The following is a 20,254-nucleotide window of genomic DNA, read 5'->3' on the forward strand; positions in this document are numbered from 1 at the left end:
ACCCTGGTGGTCCCTTCCAACTCTATGATTCTACGCTCTTCCATCTATTTACTGCTTTCGCAAGGATGGAGGACAGAATGCTCTCCTCCTCATAGTCTCCTCTGGTGTGAGAGGGGGAAAAGCCTCACGCGCACATACGTGTGCATGCACGAACACACCGGCATCTCCTTCCTGGTACAGCAGCTGACAAATGGGGAATCCATCTGTGGGGCGCGGGGGAGCGCTCCTCGTGGGTGAGGGATGCTGATAGTCATTTGCCTTCCCCTCCATGGGGACCACTCACGTAACATCTAGCCTTGGCCGCCAGTTCTGCTGTCTGTCTGACAAACTGCTGGGCCGGGGTCTCCGGAGGCTCCTCCTGGATAAATCTGCCATTTTCCGGAGTTCTGGTGGGACGGCTTTGCCGAGGACACATGACTCTTGTTGATAGGCCCCTGTTGTGCCTGATTATTCCTGCTATTTTCTCCTTGTCATATCCATCCAGAGACGCGGGGAGAATTGATAGTCTCCTTGGAAGCTGAAGCAAGGTAATGGAAGGGACAGGGAGGCGGGTGCCAGGAATAAATCACAGCAGCCTGCTGGAGAAGGCAGCCGTAGCAGAAGCAATAGGTGCCGGGGATTCCAGAGGCCCCTGCGGCACGGGGTGGAACTGAAATGCAAGCCAGTTGGCAGGATTCCTTTGGCACTGCCCCCCTCCCCGGGCACACTCCGTCCAGTTTGGTGGACTATTACTTGTTCACTTTGCTGAGGGTCTGAGGCGGTGTGACAACCCCACACCAGCACAGAGGGTCATTCCCGGGTCACTGGGGCAGGCAGAGATTCTACAGCTGTTCCCATAATCATTGATCAAGGTTGGCGGCTTCTGGCCTTGTGAGGGTTTCTCCACTGCCGTTCAACAACCTTGCATTCATTTAGGGTTGCCAGTATCCTGGAATGATAACTGTTCTCCAGGCAAGATCAGTTCCCCTGGAAGAACGGGCAGCTCCAAAGGCTGGAATCTATGGCATTGTGCCCCACTGAAGCCTAGGGCTGTTGAATAAAATTTTTTTTGGTATAGTTCGGATTTGGCTGAATTCGGCCCGTTTAGATTCGGCATATGCCGAAGTCCGAACTCCCCCACTTCGGGTCCGTGCAATTCGGCGGGAATTCAAAGTTCGGGGAAAAAATTCAGCTGAATAAAGCCATTAAAAACACAAGCGCGCCTTTCCGCGGCTCTGGGGGGGCATTTTTAAGGGTAGAGTTCCCAAACTTTGAGCGGAGCTTCAAAGGACGCTTCTTGAAAGACCCCCCAAGTTTTGTAAAGATTGGGTCAGGGGGGGCTGAGATATGGGCCCCGAAAGGGGTCCCCCCCACCCTTAATGTGCATTTCTGAGCAGAGCTTGCCGCCCACACACAAAGCTCCCAGCCCCGACAAACAGCTGATACGTTTGCAAAGCATTGGAACACAACTGCAAGCAACAGGACTGCAAAAGCAACACAACCTTGTAAGCAACACCTTTGCAACTGTGCAAAGCAACACCTGACACCTGGGAGTTTGCAAACCATGGAAAGAGACAGAGGCAGCTAGCTATGCATAATGAGCAGGGGTGGAATTTCCCCTTTTGCATCAGACTCCAAATGCATTCTTTAAGTCACCATTTGAAAACAAGTTTTGAGCAAGCATCCAAATAGACCTAACCGCTCTTATGAATGAGGGAAAACCTGAAGACACACAACTGAAACCCCCCCTCAGACCAGGGAGAGAGAGACTCGAGGGGGAACACACCCCCAGGCAGAACCGGCAAAAGCCCCCTTTGGCTTCCCCCCCACCCACAGAAACTGCTCCCTCCCCCCACACACACAGACTCTGCTTCCCCCCCCCACACACACACACACACAGGAGAAAAATTATAGATTAAAGCCCCCAAAGGGGTCTTACTGTGGCTGTCTTCTGTTCCATCAGGAGGGGCTGGGGAGGACTTGAAATCCAAGACGATTCCAATTAGGCACGGGACGTTTTGCTCTGGAGATGCACAGGATCAGCTGATCCATTCATCACAATAGGGGAAAGGGGAAAGCCCATATCTCGGGACCCCCTGACCCAATGTTTACAAAACTTGGGTGGTCTCTTAAGAAGCCTTGTCTGAAGCTCCGCTCAAAGTTTGGGATCTGCACCCCCAAAAATGCGCCCCCTGCAGCCACGGAAAGAGAAAAGGGGGGGAGCCGATATTTCTGCCCCCACTGAACCCATCTTTACAAAACTTGGGTGGTATCTTAAGAAGGATTGTCTGAAGTTATGCTGAAAGTTTGGGGGCTGTATCCCCAAAAAAGCGCCCCCTGCAGCCACGGAAATGGAAAAGGGGGGGAGGGAAAAGGGGTGGAGCCCATATCTCGAGACCCCCTGACCCAATGTTTACAAAACTTGGGGGGTATCTTAAGAAGGATCATCTGAAGCTCCACTGAAAGTTTGGGGTCTGTACCCCAAAAAATGCGCCCCCTGCAGCCACAGAAAGGAGTGAATGTGCACAAGCACCCCCCCACACACACACACACACAAGGATTTCCCTCTCTCTCTCTCTCCCCGGCCGGGCCGCACATCAGCTGATTCCTCCAGTACTCAATCCTGACTGATTGGCCAGAAGAAGACCCAGCTTGGCCACCGATTGGCCGGGGAAGGAGAATGTTGCTTACTGACTGTTATGCTGCTTACTGACGGCCAAATTTGCCGGATTTATTCGTAAATTCCCGAACTCGCTGAATTCGCCCCCCCCCCGGTTGCCCACCATTTTTTAGTTCGGTTCGTCCCGAACTAAAAACCACAGAATCAGGGGAAATTCGGCTGCTTTTCAGTTCGGGCCGAACCGAATCAACAGCCCTACTGAAGCCCCTCTCCCTAGGCTCCACCCCCAAATCTCCAGGAATTTCCCACTCTGAGTTGGCAACCCTATATTCATTCCTTGACCATGTCAATTAACTGGAGGCTGAAGTCAGTCCAGGAGTGGGGCTTTGGCACACACACACAGAGAGAGACACACACACACACACACATGGAGTCTCCATCTGGTTCCATCGATCAGTTCCTCCTTTGGGAGGAGAACGGCCACTTGGCCCACTGAAAGGGCTCCAGGGATCAGCAGACCCTGTTCTACGTAGTGGCCTGAGGGGCTCCCAGCACTGATCCGGATTGCCCCTTCTTGGCCTGTACAGATCATGATGGGTAGCCATATTAGTCTGTCACTAGAAGAAGAAGAGTTGGTTTGTATATGCCAACTTTCTCCACCACTTAAGGAAGAATCAAACCGGTTTACAATCACCTTCCCTTCCCCGCAACAGACACCCTGTGAGGTAGGTGTCGCTGAGAGAGTTTGGAGAGAGCTGTGACTAGCCCAAGCTGGCTTCACCCAGCTGGCTTCACGCGTAAGAGTGGGAAAACCAACACGATTCACCAGATTAGCCTCCGCCACTCATGTGGAGGAATGGGGAATCAAAACTGGTTCACTAGCAGTAGAAAAGTAGGAAAAAAGGTAGTAAAGCGGGGAATCAAACCCGGTTCACTACTAGTAGAAAAGAGCAAGAGTCTAGTAGTGCCTTAAAGACTAAAAACATTTCTGGCAGGGTATGGGCTTTCATGAGCCACATTTGAAGAAGTGAGCTGTGGCACACAAAAGCTCATACCTTCCAGAAATTGTTAGTCTTTAAGCTGCTGCTGGACTCTTGCTCTTTTCTACTGCTCTTGGCCTATACAGGCAGCTCCCCTCTGCTGCCTGGCTCTCTCTGCTTGCAGAGGGGAGCGGAAGCTCATTTGTTTTGGAAAGCTCTTCTACATGACCTGAAACAGCCTTCTTGAGAGACAGAGGCCCCGGTTTTCATGCCCATTATCTGAGAACCTCAGGAAGTTGCAGTCGATCACCTTTACAGATGGAACAGGTTTCCAGCAGGTGGTGTTTGAAGCAGCCTGCCCTTTGCGATGGAGGTGCAGAGGCTGACGTGAGCCTCCTAGGTCTCCACGACCACAGGAGGAGGATGCGGGCAACCACCACCGGCCTCTACCACTTGGAGGGATACTGCTCTGGCCATCCGTCACTGCCAGCCCTGCCTGCTTCTAGGGCCAGGCCTGGACCACGGACGCAGTTTCTGGGCCTGTGTTCAGAGCGCCTTTCCCTCCCACCTGAGCCTGGGATTTCATAGGAAGGTCTTGGGCTAGGGTTGCCAACCAACAGGTATTAGCTGGAGATCTCCTACTATTACAACTGATCTCCAGCCGATAGAAATCAGTTCTCTTGGAGAAAATGGCTGCTTTGGCAATTGGACTCTATGGCATTGAAGTCCCTCCCCTCACCAAACCCCGCCCTCCTCAGGCTCCACCCCAAAAACTTCCCACCAGTGGCAAAGAGGGACCTGGCAACCCTATCTTGGGCACACCAGTACCGTTTCTGCCCAGCCCTTCCTCTTTCAGCAGCGAAGCGCCCTCTGGGTTCCATCCCAGCAAGTTGGGATCCTGTTGTTGAATCAGCTGTTAGAGGCACAAAGAGAGAGGAGACAGCTGGGGGGGCGGCTTATGAGCAGGAAAACACCTTTCATCTTCCTTGCCTGCCACTCATCCCCCCCCCACCTTTGCCCCTGCTTTAGTAGCCTGGCAGATCTCCAAATACAGCATTAAGGAACCCCCACACCCACAGTTATTGATCAGGCTCTGCTATTTGATCTTCCTTTTCTAATGCAAAGCTCTCAACGGGTAACTGGGGGTTGGGGGGACAGGAAGGAAAGGGAGCTGGGCTAAATCAGAGAGGGATGCTGAGCTTGTACGCAGATGGCCAACTGTTCAGCCAGGCTGTGTCACTCTGCTTTTAACAGATATGAGCAGGCGAGAGATGTGGCTGTTCTTGGGAAAGAGTCACGTGTGCATTTCTGCACGTCGTTCTGGATGCTGAAGGCTCAAAATCAGTTTAGTACCCTCCCACAATATACTTCTTACAGGGCAGAAGAAGAAGAAGAGTTGTTTTTATATGCCGACTTTCTCTACCACTTGAGGAACAATCAATCCAGCTTACAATCACCTTCCCCTCCCCACAACAGACACCCTGTAAGAGAGGTGAGACTGAGAGAGCTGTGACTAGCCCAAGGTCCCCTGCTGGCTTTGTGTGTAGGAGTGGCGAAACAAATCCAGTTCACCAGATCAGCCTCCGTCGCTCCTGTAGAGGAGTGGGGAATCAAACCTGGTTCTCTGGATTAGAGTCCGCCACTCCAAACTACCTCTCTTAACCACTACACCACGCTGGCTGGTAGCCATGTTGGTCTGTGGCAGAACAGGTAGATTCAAGTCCAGAGGCACCTTAGGGGCTAATGAGATATTTGGGGTATAAGCTTACCAGAGTCAAAGCTCATGTATCTGATGAAGGGAGCTTTGACTCTCAAAAGCTCATACCCTGAATATCTTGTTGGTCTCTAAGCTGCTCCTGGGCTCCAGTCTATTACATGTCTCAAAATCCTTCTTGCCTCCGTACCCCAGCCCTGCTGGACTTGATGGGCCTTGGTCTGATCCAGCAGGACTTTTCTTATGTTCTTATGGAAGACTGAGCTATCCATGACTACTACTCAATATGGATACTAGTCATGTTGCATACCTATTCTCTCCAGGATCGGAGGAGCAGGCCTATTCTATTAGGTGCTGTGGAACACAGGCAGGATAAATGCAGCTGCAGTCATCTTGTCTGTGGGCTTCCTAGAGGCACCTGGTTGGCCACTGTGTGAACAGACTGCTGGACTTGATGGACCTTGGTCTGATCCAGCACAGCATTTCTTATTTTTTTATGGATACTAGTCCTGATGCATACCTATTCTCTCCATGATCAGAGGAGCACACCTATTATCTTAGGTGTTGTGGAACACAGGCAGGATGGTGCTGCTGCAGTCGTCTTGTTTGTGGGCTTCCTAGAGGCACCTGGTTGGCCACTGTGTGAACAGACTGCTGAACTTGATGGACCTTGCTCTGATCCAGCAGGGCCTTTCTTATGTTCTTATGAGCTCCGGCACTGGGGATGGCTGGACTTCCTAACCTTGCCATGCCAATTCAGCACACATCGCAGGATAGCAATCCATTGTGGGATCCTGCATGGCAGGGGGTTGGACTGGATGGCCCTTGTGGTCTCTTCCAACCTTGTGTGATCTTGTGATTGTCTTCACTGCGGTCTACTGAGAAAACATCCTTTTTGTGGGGAAACAGGCTAACATGGTGAAACCAATGGGATTTGTGCTGAATCAGTTTCCCCGGCATGGGAGCGGAGGGGACCAGTTTGCCCATCCGGAGCAAAAGACCTTTGATGGCCCCTTTCCTCTCCGGTCATCTTCCCTTTGCCTGGGGGGTGGCGCCCTTCCTCTGGGGGCTGCATTGGCATGTGCTGCTCCTGACTGCCTGTGCAAAGATGACCCCAGACACGATGGGGTGCCTCACTTGGAAAGCCTTGTGCATTAATGCCGATTGATGAGATGTTGTTTGAATTAGCTGTAGGGCTTTATTGGCTTAATGTTTTGATTGTTAATCTCCGAAGTGCTTTGAGAGGCTTTTTGGCTAAAAAAGCAGCACAAAAACACTGTAAACAGATAAGCCATGTGGAAGAAGAAGAGAAAGGCGAAAAAGAAAGGGGGGATAGTCCTAAGAAGGGACTAAGAAGGAAATAAACAGAGGGAAGAAGAAGTTTGAAACAAGCCAAAAGGCACAGGCCTTGCTGGGGATAAAGGGCGGGGTAGAAATCACAGGATAAAATAAATAAATAAAATAGAGGAGATCTGGAGGCAAGAAGAGATCGAAGAGGAGGAGAGTGCAAGGCAGGGTGAAGGAGGAAGAGGAGGCAGGAAAGTAGTGAGCACCTAGGGTTGCCAACCTCCAGGTACTAGCTGGAGATCTCTTGCTATTACAGCTTATCTCCAGCCGATAGAGATCGGTTCACCCGGAGAAAATGGCCCCTTTGGCAATTCGACTCTATGGCATTGAAGTCCCTCCCCAAACCCCAACCTCCTCAGGCTCCGCCCCAAAAACCTTCCGGCCAGTGGCAAAAAGGGACCTGGCAACCTTTTCAGTGCCCGTGCTGAGCTGGGCCTGGATAGACACTTCCATGCCTGGCTTGAAACTGGCAAAGTCTTTCACCGGCATTATTGTGGGTACTCTCTTGGCAGAAATCACCAGGGTGAGGGATGGGGTCGAAACAACCCCTCCTTGGCCTGACCCCACACAGTGACCGTGGCAGAGGGAGAACTGGAACCCAGCTCTCCCAGGCCCAAGTACCTCCCTAAATTCTGGTGGGGCCTCGAGAGTCTATTTGCAGGTGGAACAACAGCACAGGAGTCACCCCTCTGCCCAGGTCTGAGCAGACCTACTGAGCTGTTAAGGAAACAGGAGCCCCCTCGCCCCCTCCCGCACCTTCAAGACGCAGGACTCCTGTTTATTTTTGCTGCAATAGGCTCAAACAGCTGCCCCCTAGAACTATTATCTGGGCCAGCTCTGAAGGGTTGCCAGATTTCTGGCACCCCAGATCCTAATTATAAAGATGTTCAATTGTCCCTAAAATCACAACTCTATTAAAATAACAATAGCAACTCATTAGGAGCTTATAAAAAAAACCCAATTAAAGGCATGAGCCTGCATTTAAAATGCAAATGCTGTCTATTGGTGGGACACCCTGCAGCCCTGTGGATTGGCCCCGGGGCGGGGATGTTATTATGCTGCCCAGCAAGAACTCTGCACAAAACCCTTGCTTCTCAGACCTTGGCCACCATGCAAAGGGCTGAAGAGGCCTCTGGGTCAGCCCTGCCTCTGGTTTGGAATGGCACAAAAGCAACCGTGAGCATGAAGCCCAGAGCGCCAGGCACAAAGATGGCTGGTTGCCAGGTCTCATTAACAGCACAAAGGGAGATGCAGGAAACTTCAGATGGGCTAATTAAAGAGCTGCACGCTGATGAGGGGCCCAGCGGACACGATCCACAGCAGACTGGATCCATAGCAACCCAGCTCTCAAGTTGATGGGGGAGCCAACTCTCTGTTGGGAAACTCCTGGGGATTTGGGGAGGGAATTTGGAGAGGACAGGTAGTGGAGTCTGGGTAATTCCTGGAGATTTGGGGGCAGTGCTTGTAAAGGGGGAGATGTGGGGAGGGATTTCAGCTAGCATTTGTGGGATAACATAGCGTACCATAAGGCTGTTTAGCTTGGAAAGAAGGCGGTTAAGGGGAGATATGATAGAGGTCTATAAAATGATGCATGGTATGGAGAGAGTGGACCAATAGGAAACACTTTTCTCCCTCTCTCATAATATTCATAATACGCAGGGTCATATCCTGAAGCTGGAGGGTGAGAGATTCAATACAGACCAAAAAAAGTATTTTGTCACACAAGGCATAGTTAAATTGTGGAACTCCCTGCCCCAGGATGTGGTGATGGCTGCCAACTTGGAAGGCTTTAATAAGGGAGTGGACGTGTTCATGGAGGAGAGGGATATCCATGGCTGCAAGTCAAAATTGATACTAGTCATGATGCATCCCTATTCTCTCCAGGCAGGACAATTCTGCTGCAGCATCTTGCTTGTGGGCTTCCTAGAGGCGCCCAGTTGGCCACTGTGTGAACAGACTGCTGGACTTGATGGGCCTGGGTCTGATCCAGCATGGCCTTTCTTATGTTTTTATGTGCTAAGCAGTTTGGCAGTTGTGGTGGAGGAGTTTCATTTCCTTCTGCCTTGGCTACCAGTCTTGCACCTGCCCAGCAGGGGGAAATCCGTTTCTCCCCACAATCTACGGCTTGTAATGATACTCCCTTCTAACTGTATATTCTGGATTTTCTATTTCTCTATGTTTGATTGTGTCTATATTACCGAGCTTATTGAATTTGTTTTGCTCATGACCTGCTGGTCCACGAGCATAAAGAACAGAAAAGAATAAAGGAAGAGGGGGGAATAAGAATATCACAGCTGTGTCAGGTAATTAAATGACGAATTGGTAGAAGACTGACTCCCATGGGGGGGGCAGAGGGTGACAGTGTGCATTTGCAGTCAGCTATGGGTCCAGGCAGTTTGGGAGCTGTTCCTTTTGCATCGCATTTTATTTATTAAAATATTTATACCCTGCCTTTCTTCTTGTCTCAAGGAGGCTGTTAATGTTGGTGCGCGTCTGACAGACTCAAATGATAAGACTTTTTAAAATGTTACTGTGTTTGATTCTTTATGATTTCCCCCCCTCTCGGCTTAAACAATTGGCAGTACAGTACAACTAAGCTGTGGGGTGGAAAGCACTGTGCGCTGTTCGCCATATGCTTGGAGCATGACCCCGTGAATAGGGCTGTTAATTCGGTAAAAACCGAACCGGAAAAATGCAAATTTGGTAAAATTCAGGTTTGGGTTTACTGAGTCTGCAAAATCCAGGAGGTTGGCAAAGACAAATTTACCATTCCTGAAAAAGCCGGATAAAAATCCAGCTTTTTCGAGAATGTCTTTCTGTGGCTCTTGGGGGGGGCATTTATGCAGGTAGAGGTCCCCAATTTTCAGGGTAGCTAGAAGGGACTGTCCTTGCAAGAACCCCCAAGTTTGGTAAACATTGGGTCAGGGGGTCTGGAGTTATGAGGTCTGAAAGGGGTCACCCCCATTGTCCTCCATTGAAAAACATTGGCAAAGTGGCTGTGTTCAGATGCTTTAGTGTGATCTTTGCATTGTATCTCTATGGAGGCACAGGGCGAACTTTCTCACCGTTTAAAGCCCGGCTTCTCCATTTTCAGCTACCCTGAAAATTTGGGACCTCTACCTGTAAAAATGTCCCCCAGGAGCCGCAGAAAGCCCCCATAGGGTTTAAATGGCTGCATTTTTTGGGAAACCCGAATTTAAAGCCGAATTCCTACCTTTACCAGTACAGGAAATTTGGCATTTGGGTTTTCCCCGGGGTGGGGGGGATGGCCAATAAACCCAAACCCGAATTTTACCGAATTTATTGGTTCTTGTAGGTTACCCGGGCTGTGTAACCGTGGTCTTGGAACCAAGATCCAAGACCACGGTTACACAGCCCGGATAACCTACAAGAACCAATGAACTCTGACCGTGAAAGCCTTCAACAATATTTACCGAATTTGTTTTCAACAGCCCTACCCGTGAACAACGCTTGAGCTGTTTATGAGTGGCCCAAACTGCCCTCCCGAAAACCATTCCTCTGTTCACCCCCTGTGAGTAGGATGGGATCAAGCCCCTGTACTGGGGTAGATGAGTGTTTGGCAGCTTCCTAAGTTCACAGAAGGTAGAATTATTATAAGGGCGATGTACCCTTTTGATGAACGGACTCGGTAGAATAACGACCGCGGCGGGGGCCGTCAAGCGCACTTTGCAAGCTGCCCTGGTGCAGCCACTGTTAGGAAGCAAAGCACCGGGACAGGTGGACTGCCACTGTGATCCTGCCTAGCAGTACAGATATGGGCAACCGAAGCCCTGTGAGGTGCTGCCACCATGTGGCCTCTGTGGAAAGCAAGCATTATTTCCAAATGCTGCTAGGAGGCTCTTTGCCTTGTGTGCCCAAGTCAGGAAGAGGAAGAAGAGTTGGTTTTTGTATGCCGACTTTCTCTGCCGCTTAAGGAATAATCAAACTGGTTTAGAATCACCTTCCCTTCCCCTCCCCACAACAGAAACCCTGTGAGGTAGGCAGGGCTGAGAGAGCTCGAAAAGAACTGTGACTGGCCCAAGGTCACCCAGCAGGCTTCATGTGTAGGAGTGGGGAAACAAATCCAGTTCACCAGATTAGCCTCCGCCCCTAATGTGGAGGAGTGGGGAATCAAAACCCGGTTCTCCAGATCAGACTCCATCACTCCCAACCACCGCTCTTAACCACTACACCATGCTGGCTGTCAAGGGGGCCATGGCTCAGTGGTGTAGCATCTGCTTGGCATGCAGAAGGTCCCAGGTTCGATCCCCAGCATCTCCCATTAAAAGGCTCATGTTGACTAAAGGGAACTTCCACATTCAGAGGCAGTCAACCTCTGAATCCCAGTGCCAGGAAGCAAGATCAGGAGAAGGCCCTGTGCCCTGTTGTTGGCCCTTCAGAGGAACTGGTTGGCCTGGGGGGTGGGGACAAGATGCTGGACTGGATGGACCACTGGTCTGATATAGCAGGGCTCTTCTGATGTTCTTATGAGGGGAGAGTTACATTGGCTGAGGAATGATTTCTCTCTTCCCCAAAACACATCAGTCCTTAAATCAGATTCCCCATCTATCCTGCATCCTTAGCACAGTGAAAACGTTACCTACCTGCGACAACAAGCTCTCCTTCCTCCCCCTACCCCATCTTTTTTGTTTTCCTGTGGTTTGTGTGAATAATCTGTCTGCTGGACTCATTCTCCTGGCTCTGGCCTTTGTCTGGTGACTGAAGGCTGGAATAGCCATTACTGTGATGTGCATCTCATATCAGAGTAAGAAGCTAAACAGTAGATGCAATTTGTTTTCACTCTCTTTTTTGTGAATTATGAGCCTGCCATCATGGCCTCTGTTTTATGTTTGCAAGACCTGAAGCCTGACCTCTCCGGCAACTCAGATTTAGGAGTGTACTCTTAACGGCTCTGCAGAGGAGCTCAGGTCTTGCAAAGGACATAGAGGTCAGCCGCTGGTAGCCTGTGAACCAGATCCAAACCCCTAGGTTTTGAGAGGGGCAGGGAGAAGACGGTGACTGGGCACTCTGGACAGCCACGTCCAGCATTCTGCAACTCAGGGCCTTCAGCTTCTGTAAGCATCCTAGATAAAAGCCTAGCCCTGTCTGTAGGTTTTGGTAGGCTCCCGGCAGGAAGACTTGCTGGGAAAGAGAGCGGCACTTGGCTACCTTTGGTGCCATTCAGGTTAAAAGAAGCAAGAGCCTCATCAGCGTTGGGAGGCCTTAAAGGAGATGGCCATGGTCTTTTACACATGGGAGTTTTCCCTGAGGTTCGTTGCTCACTGGACCCACACTTTACTGTTGGGAGTCTATGCACCAGCAGTCTCCGAGCTCAATTCAAGTCCCGCCCCTTTAAATGCTGCTTACTGTGAGAGAAAATCCACACACACACACACACACAAACCCAATTGCTGCCTAAAAAAGCATTTTAAGAACAAAAAATGGAGCAATCCGAAAGGGGTGGGAGAAACCCAAGCCTCAGTTTTAAAAAGCCTTTCTTCTGCTCAGAAGGAGTTCCAAGGAAGCAGGAAGCATTTGAATCCCTGCCTCTTTTCACCCTGCTTTGTAATTGGCTGTAAGAGAAACCAAGCTTGTGTGTCCTGCGCTTTGCCTTATGCATGGGGATTTCACCCGGGCTGAGCTCAGGGGAGAGGGAAGAATCAGGTTAACAGAGGGACAGGAAGTCGCACTATTTGCCAGGGCTGGCAGTGAGGTTATCTCTAATGGAAGGAAAACCATTCCATTCATGCATAACTCCAAAGAACAACCAAGACAGACCAGGGGCGAACGTGAGTGAAAGTACCCAAAATCACAAAAATCACAAAATCACACAAGGTTGGAAGAGACCACAAGGGCCATCCAGTCCAACCCCCCGCCATGCAGGATCCCACAATCAAAGCACTCCGGACAGATGGCCATCCAACCTCTGCTTAAAGGCCTCCAAAGATGGGGCCTCCACCCCACCCCACCGAGGCAGCTCATTCCACCGTCGAACAGCCCTCACTGTCAGGAAATTCTTCCTAATGTTTAGGTGGAATCGCTTTTCTCTTAGTTTAAATCCATTACTCCATGTCCTAGTCTCTGAAGCAGCCAAGAACAATCTAGTTCCCTCATTAACATGGCATCCCTTCAAATATTTAAACATGGCTATCATGTCACCCCTCAACCTTCTCTTCTCCAGACTAAACAAACCCAGCTCCTTAAATCTCTCTTCATAGGGCACGGATTTCGGACCTTTGACCATTCTGGTCGCCCTCCTCCGGACAAGCTCATGCATAAATGACCCATGAGTCTCTGTTCAATAGCACGAAAGGGTGTCCAGTTTGCTGCGCTGGACAAATGGGCTTTGGTGCAAATGGTAACAATACAGCAAGGCCATTGCTAGGGTTGCCAGCCTCCAGGTGATGGTTGTAAATCTCCTGGTATTACAACTGATCTCCAGGCAACAGAGAGCAGTTCATCTGGAACAAATGGCTGCTTTGGAAGGAGGACTCTATGGCACTATAGCCCACTGAAGTACCCCCCTCCCCAAATCCTGCCCTACTTAGGCTCCACCCCCAAATTTCCAGGTAGTTCCCAGCCTGGCCAGCCTGGCCACCTCTTTCTCCCAATCTGGGACTTGCAGACCAGCTGGCTTCATGTGGAGGAGTGGGGAATCAAGCCCGGTTCACCAGATTAGCATCTGTCACTCCAAACCACCACTCTTAACCAGTACACCATGCTGGCTCTGGAGATTGGCAACCCTATCTGCACTGCTCCTCTTCTGCAGGCCTCTGCTTGCTGCTTTCTGGAGAGAAACAAAACCAGGGAGCATGTGCGTTCCCTCCCTCCAACCCCCAGCATCCTTCAAGGGTGTGCTAATTGCCTTGTTCCTAAGTGAAGGTAGACTTCACTCAACCCAGGAACCTGAAGGCTCTTCTTCGCTGATCCCACTTCGGATTTCTGGGGAGGGCTCAAATCGGCCGGGTTTTATCCGGCGCTTAAGCTTAATTCAGCTGCCGCCTCACGTGCCTGCTGTCTGCTCTCCCCCCTCCCCAATGTAGAGGCACTTAGTCTTTGCATGCAGAATGGATTTTCTGGGAATTTGCAAGTAAATCCATTCATTAATTTGGGGGTTTAAATTAATTAAAGGACCTGAAGTCTTTTTAAGGAATTTAGCATCTGTGTCAGTCTCCGTAATAGAATAAAACAGACTCTGAGGCTTATTTGGAATTTTCTGCTGTCATGTCCTGCGGCTCCCTTCACGGCACAAGGTTACTGGTTGTCATCTTTAACTCTTTTTAGCAGATAGGTTGCCCACTTTTGCAGACTTACCCACGTGTTCCCAAACTGAAGATGTAGAATCCCTGGCTTTCAGGGTTCTTCAAGTCTTTCCGTTATGCAAGAACTCAGATTTTTGTCTTGGAAATATCTGGGATTTGTCTGTCTGTCTGTCTGTCTGTCTGTTCGTGGATTTCCTAGAGGCACCTGGTTGGCCACTGTGTGAACAGACTGCTGGATCTGATGGACCTTGGATCTGATGGATCCAGCAGGGCTTTCCTTATGTGCTTATGTTCTTATGATGCATATCTATTCTCTCCAGGATCATAGGAGCATGCTGCTGCAGTGGTCTTGTTTGCGGGCTTCCTAGAGGCACCTGGTTGGCCACTGTGTGAACAGACTGCTGGACTTGATGGACCTTGGTCTGATCCAGCAGGGCCTTTCTTCAGTTCTTATGTTCTTACGTAGGACTTGAACCCAGGTCCCCAAGGCAGGTCAGTCCCTGCACTATTTAGCTATGCATTGAGCATCTTTGCCTTCTTATAGATCGAAGCTGCAGTTCAGGGGACTGTGAATTCAGTGCCCAATATTGAAAATCTGTGCTCATGCACAGTCACACACTACAAGAAACAATTAAGAACTTTGTCAGTTTTGTGTATTTGTTAAGGCTCTCCATGGGGGGAGAGGGATGGGTTGGAATCTGGAACCCGGGGATTCTGCTGGAGAGGATATTTGAACACACGAAGCTGCCTTATAATGAATCAGACCGCTGGTCCATCAAATTCAATATTGTCTACCCAGACAAGCAGCAGCTCTCCAAGGTCTCAGGCTTCTACAAGCAATCCTTAACTAGAGATGCCAGGGATTGAACATGGAACCTGCACCGTGTCAAGCAGATGCTCTGCCACTGTGCCACGGTCCCTCCCAATTTGATGCCGCCTCTCCTTCAGCACAGTGGTATTCTTTGGCTTGCTGTACCCCTGAATCAGAATGAAATGAGGAGGTGGTAGAGCATAAGAGTGGTGAAATGAACTGGACCCCTTCCAACAGCAATTTGGGGCAGGGTGCCCTCTTGAATGGTCCTTGAAGTTTTGAAGGAACTCCCTGGAAGTCGAGAATTAGCAAGCCAGGGTGCAGTTGGTTTTTTTATACCCCACATTTCTCTTCCGAAAGGAGTCTCAAAGCGGCTTCCTCTCCGCACAACAGGCACCTTGTGAGGTAGGTGGGGCTGAGAGAGTTCTGAGAGAGCTGTGACTAGCTTAAGGTCATCCAGCAGGTTACATGTGGAGGAGTGGGGAATCAAACCCAGTTCTCCATATTAGAGTCTGTTGCTCTTAACCACTACATCACACTGAGCCTTTCTTTCTTGAGTGCTAGATTTTTATTGGCAGGGTGTTACGTGAGTGTTTTCATAATCAATACCCTTCCACCTGTCGCCTGAAATGATAAGAGTCCATTCTGTAATAGGGGGGCAACTAAAATGGTCACAGGGTTGGGGCTTTTTTTTTTTTAGGCCGACAAGACTTAAAAACCTGTGGCTCTTCCTTCAAAGACACACTTCCAGTTTTGCACGGTGAGATTCCTTCTCCATGCGACCGTTTACCTGTGGGAGGGAGATTATTGGCTCCTGGTGTGTCTCCTGGTGGCACAGATTTGACGAACATGTTCAGGAACAGCAAATGGCCTCAGGACTGAAGACCCTCCTCCTGGCCACGTCCCACTGTCGGCTTCATTAGGGATGACTGTCAAACTCAGAAGGACCTTGAAAAATTAAAAGCAATTTGTTTTCATCCAATTTGCTGAGTGTTTGGGGTATATTCAGAGAGAGGGAAGTAATCTCTGAGTCTCCACTTGCTTCTGTTATAGACAACCCCCAAATCTAATACTCCACAGAAATTATGATATTTTGCAATATCGGAAATACGCTAGGTTGAGAATATATAGCTCTAATTTAAGATAATGCCTTTGCAGCGCGTGACTGTATTAAGGCTAGAATGGATGCCTTCAATCCTCTGTGGATTGAAAAGTTTCAAATTAGATTGGGTCTTGCAAACTTGCGAGGGAGGGGAAAAAAGCTTACAAGATGAGAAACCGAACTTGATGACGGAATTATTGCTCGTAAAATGTGTATCTCCTCAAATATATATAAAACAAGTGGAGAGGGTGGATGGGAGGGAGGGAAAATCCCCCGCTCTCACCAATCACCTCAGGAGCAGAGTCAAGTTGAGACTTCTCCTGTCCTCTGGAGTCACCTTGAGAGACAAGGAAAGGGATTCGGGACTCTAAGCCCAGTTTTGCACACACACACACCAACATCTCTGCTTGCGCTCAGCACATGTGCATGCATTCTCTTTCCAGGAGCATTGCCCTTCATTATGAGAAACAACTGAAGAAAAAAAGAGGGGGGGAAGAAACTCAACCTGAAAGCTAAAGGAAACCAAAGGGGTTGAGCTAAACACAATCTACTGTAACTAAAAATACAGTTGTTTTATTATATATAAGGCTTCCTAAAAAGTACAGAAAAGTTTACAAATATTACGAACACACATACAGTTGATGTTTGTACATACAATGACCAAACATCAACTGTATATGCGTTGGTAATACTTGCAAACATATTTGTGCTTTTGGTGTGAGTGTGTTAAGTGACGTCAAGTCGCTTCCGCCTCATGAAGCCTTATTTTACGCCCTGTGTTTTTAAATACTACCGTGCACTATATATAATAAAATAAATGTATTTTTGTTATAGTTGATAGTGTTTAGCTCAACCCCTTTGGTTTCCTTTGTTACAAGATCCACAAAGTCTCCATCGGGGGCCTGGAGGATGCATTTAGCTACTCCGGCTAACAACGGATGATAGGCCATGAATTTTGCTAGTCCCCTTTTAGAGAAGGAAAAATGGAAAACAACCTTTATTGTGAAATCCTTTTCTTCTCCACCCAGTACTGGGGATTTGTATGCAGATGCAAGAGCCGAGCAAGCTAATAAGTATTTTAAATAAAATAAACGAACAAGTATGCAAAACCCTTCTCCGCTGGCTTTGCCCCTCTGCCTGCCCTTGGCCCCTGCTTCTCCCCTCTCTCCCTCCTTAGGACCCTCACCTCTGCCCGTTTCCCACTTTCCCTCCCCCCAAGACCCCTTCAGTTGCAACCCCTGTCCCTCAGCCTCTTCCCCAGTCCTGGCAGAATGCGTTCTGGCTTGCCCAACATCTGCACCGTCACTCGGCTGAGATTCTGGCCAGTAGTTGCGCAGGGCCTTTTCTCACTGCTAGATGCCCATGTTCCTCCGGGACTTTTCCCTTCCAGGCCTCTGACACATGTCAAGCTTTGGCCATTAAGGTATGGCCTCATTGTCCCTCTATTCTCCCAGAAATGCAGCAAATCGATGTGGTCAAAACGCACATGCCTCGCCCACACATGTGTTCAACCCTCCTCCTTTCGCTACATCCCCGGGTTTTCCTATTCCTCTGTGGTCACGACCTAAATAGAAGGCGCGCAACAGAGGAAGGAGTTTGCTCGTGCATCCTTGGCACCTGGGTTGACTCCCCGCTGGGAGACTTCCAGGCCCCGACGGGCAGCAGCGCCAGCAGCTCCTTTCCCCCACCCTTCACCACCAGCGCCTCTCTCTCCTCCTCTCCTCCCGCCCTCATGGCCTTCTCCATCTCCCACCAGCACCAGCCGTGGTTTCACCCTGCAGCCGGGATCACCACAGTCGGCGAACTGGTGGTGGCTCCTTCCAGCACCACCGCCGTGCGCTTCCAGCCCCCGCTGTCTCCACCCGGCAGATGCAACCCAGAGGGTTGCATCTGCCAGGTGGAGACAGCGGGGGCTGGAAGCGCACGGCGGTGGTGCCGGAAGGAGCTGCTTCACCACTTCGCTGACTGTGGGAATCCCGGCTGCAGGCTGATATAAGGCTGCGGGCTGAAACCACTGCTGATGCTGGGGGGAGGCAGGGGAGGGTGCGGGGCAGGGGGAGAGGCTCGGGTTCTGGGGGGTGGGGGGAAGCCACCGTTGCTGCTGCTGTCGAGGGGGGAGAGAGGCACAGGTGGGGGGGAGGAGTCGCTGCTGCTGCCACCCCCCACTCATTCGTTTATCCCTGTCCCCATGCGTTCAGTTTTTCGAACACAAGATTTTCAGTGGCGTGGGATAGGACCAGGGTTGCCAGGTCCCTCTTCGCCATTGGCGGGAGGTGAATGAATGAATGAATGTAAAACCTTTAATGGCATAAGTAATATTACAATTGTTACAGAAGGTACATAAAATATGCAGTCGTTAAGATAAAAACATAGGCCAGTAAATTCCAAAAATAGAAATTACAAACTTTGGGCTTTTTGAACTTTCATCACATCCACTAGAAAATTGGCAAAATCTACAGTAACCTCCGGATCGGAATCATTTAATAAAAATTGACATTTTGCTTGGGTAGATAGGTGATATTTGGAAAGAAGCCAATTTTTTAACCATTTCCCACGGGGTGTTTCATATAGAGGGCAGACCAACAGAATATTATCAATTGAGTCCAGGGAATAGGTATCACAGGGACAAGTCCTTTCCTGGATTGGTATTTGTTGATACCTTCCATATAGCATCCTTGAAGGAAAGGCATTAACCCCAGCGAGAGAGAAGGCTCTGCGGAGGGGTGGGATGTATTGGCGGGAGGTTTTTGAGGCGGACCCTGAGGAGGGCGGGGGTTGGGGAGGGGAGGGACTTCAATGCCATAGAGTCCAATTGCCAAAGCAGCCAATTTCTCCATATGAACCTATCTCTGTCGGCTAGAGATCAGTTGTAATAGCAGGAGATCTCCAGCTAGTACCTGGCATTTGGCAACCCTAGATAGGACAGGAACAAACAAAGGCACTTAACCTCTGAATCTGTGGGACTTTCCCCCTTTTCCAGTTCCAAATCTGAACAAAACGGAGGCTGCTGAACAAAACCATAGGCCCAGTGTGATGTGTTGCCACCAGAAAGGCAACAGCACAGCAGGTACAACAATTATCTCAGGGTGGAGGTTTGTCTGAAAAACAGGTGTGTGTGTGCTTGCGTGTGTGCATACGCACGCATACCCAAACAGTTTAATCGATGGGTAAGCAGATGTCTCCAGTCTTGTGTTTCGTATGTTTTCATGCTGTTTCTCTCATAAATAATACAAACCTTTAAAAACTAAAAATGGAAAAAAAAACAAGCTAAAATCAATCTGCAACACAAAACTACTAAAAGCACTTCTAGACAGAAAGTTTTCACAACTTACAAATATCAGAGTACTTTGCTGTTGAATTTGCTTCCTAGCTAGGGAGTGAGTAAGCATCATGACTGGGGGGGGGGCATTTTTGCTCTCTAAAGAAGATGGTCTGCTTGTACATAGAGGGGTGTAGGGTTGTACCCGTTAGCGCAAGCTCCAAGTGTCTGTCTGAACATATAGCCAACCATCGGCTGGCCAAGTGTCATTTGTGAGGGATGAAATTAAATCAGAAGAGTTTCCATCTAGACATTAGGAAGGATGCGGTTCCTCAGTGGAACAGGCTTCCTCGGGAGGTGGTAAGTGCTCCTTCCCTGGAGGTTCTTAAGCAGAGGCTAGATGGCCATTAGTCAGCAATGCTGATTCTATGACCTTAGGGAGATCATGAGAGGAAGGGCATCTTGGCCATCTTCTGGGCATGGAGTAGGGGTCACTGGGCGTGTGAGGTAGTTGTGAATTTCCTGCATTGTGCAGGGGGTTGGACTATTCTATGCTGGAGGGGTGGGATAGGAGACCAGCAGAGCTCTGAGTCTTCCCCCAGTTGCTCTGTTTCTCCTGGAGTTGTGCTTGTTGGTGATGGTTTGTCTGTTCTCTTCCCAGGCCAACCCATCTATGCCCCAAGGAATCCTAGGCAAGTTGTCATACCAAGTGTACTGTGGGTCACTGTGGGTGATGTGATGTATCCAGAGGAATGGAGCTGCTTTTGAGATAATGTGAATTCATGCCTATCTCAGCCAGCGTAGATTTAATTTTCCAAAAGAAGCTGGGAGAAAATGCCGAATGTGATCTGGGTGCAAATAGGCAGTGAGATTGGGACCTCCCAATCAAGATTCCTAGACCTTCTCCAGATCTTAGACCTTCACCATGGAGACCCAGGACTACTACACAAGTGTGTCATTGTCTAGTTGACAAGCCTCAAGTTGTGTAAAAGGCCAGACTGGAGTGCACAGTGTGTCTGAACTGACCCATGTTTCTCTCTCCCAACAGCACCGCCCAAGGAACCTGTCCTGATGTGTCGGTCCAATAACTATCCTAACGGCTTCTACTGCAGTTGGCACCTTCCCAGCCCGACCTACATCCCAGACATGTTTAACATCACTGTAAAGTAAGTGGGGGTGG

General features: G+C 49.6%; 1 protein-coding gene across 1 annotated transcript in view; it reads left to right on the forward strand.

The window, feature by feature from the left end:
- Positions 1-20,254, forward strand: part of CNTFR (ciliary neurotrophic factor receptor) — a 170,994-nt gene that overhangs the window by 115,728 nt on the left and 35,012 nt on the right. Inside the window, exon 4 of the mRNA XM_056849097.1 lies at positions 20,123-20,240. Coding sequence (XP_056705075.1) covers positions 20,123-20,240 — 118 coding nt within the window. The remainder of the gene's footprint in view (positions 1-20,122; positions 20,241-20,254) is intronic.

The sequence above is a fragment of the Euleptes europaea genome, chromosome 4 (assembly GCF_029931775.1).
Source record: "Euleptes europaea isolate rEulEur1 chromosome 4, rEulEur1.hap1, whole genome shotgun sequence".
NCBI classification, from domain to species: Eukaryota; Metazoa; Chordata; class Lepidosauria; order Squamata; family Sphaerodactylidae; genus Euleptes; species Euleptes europaea.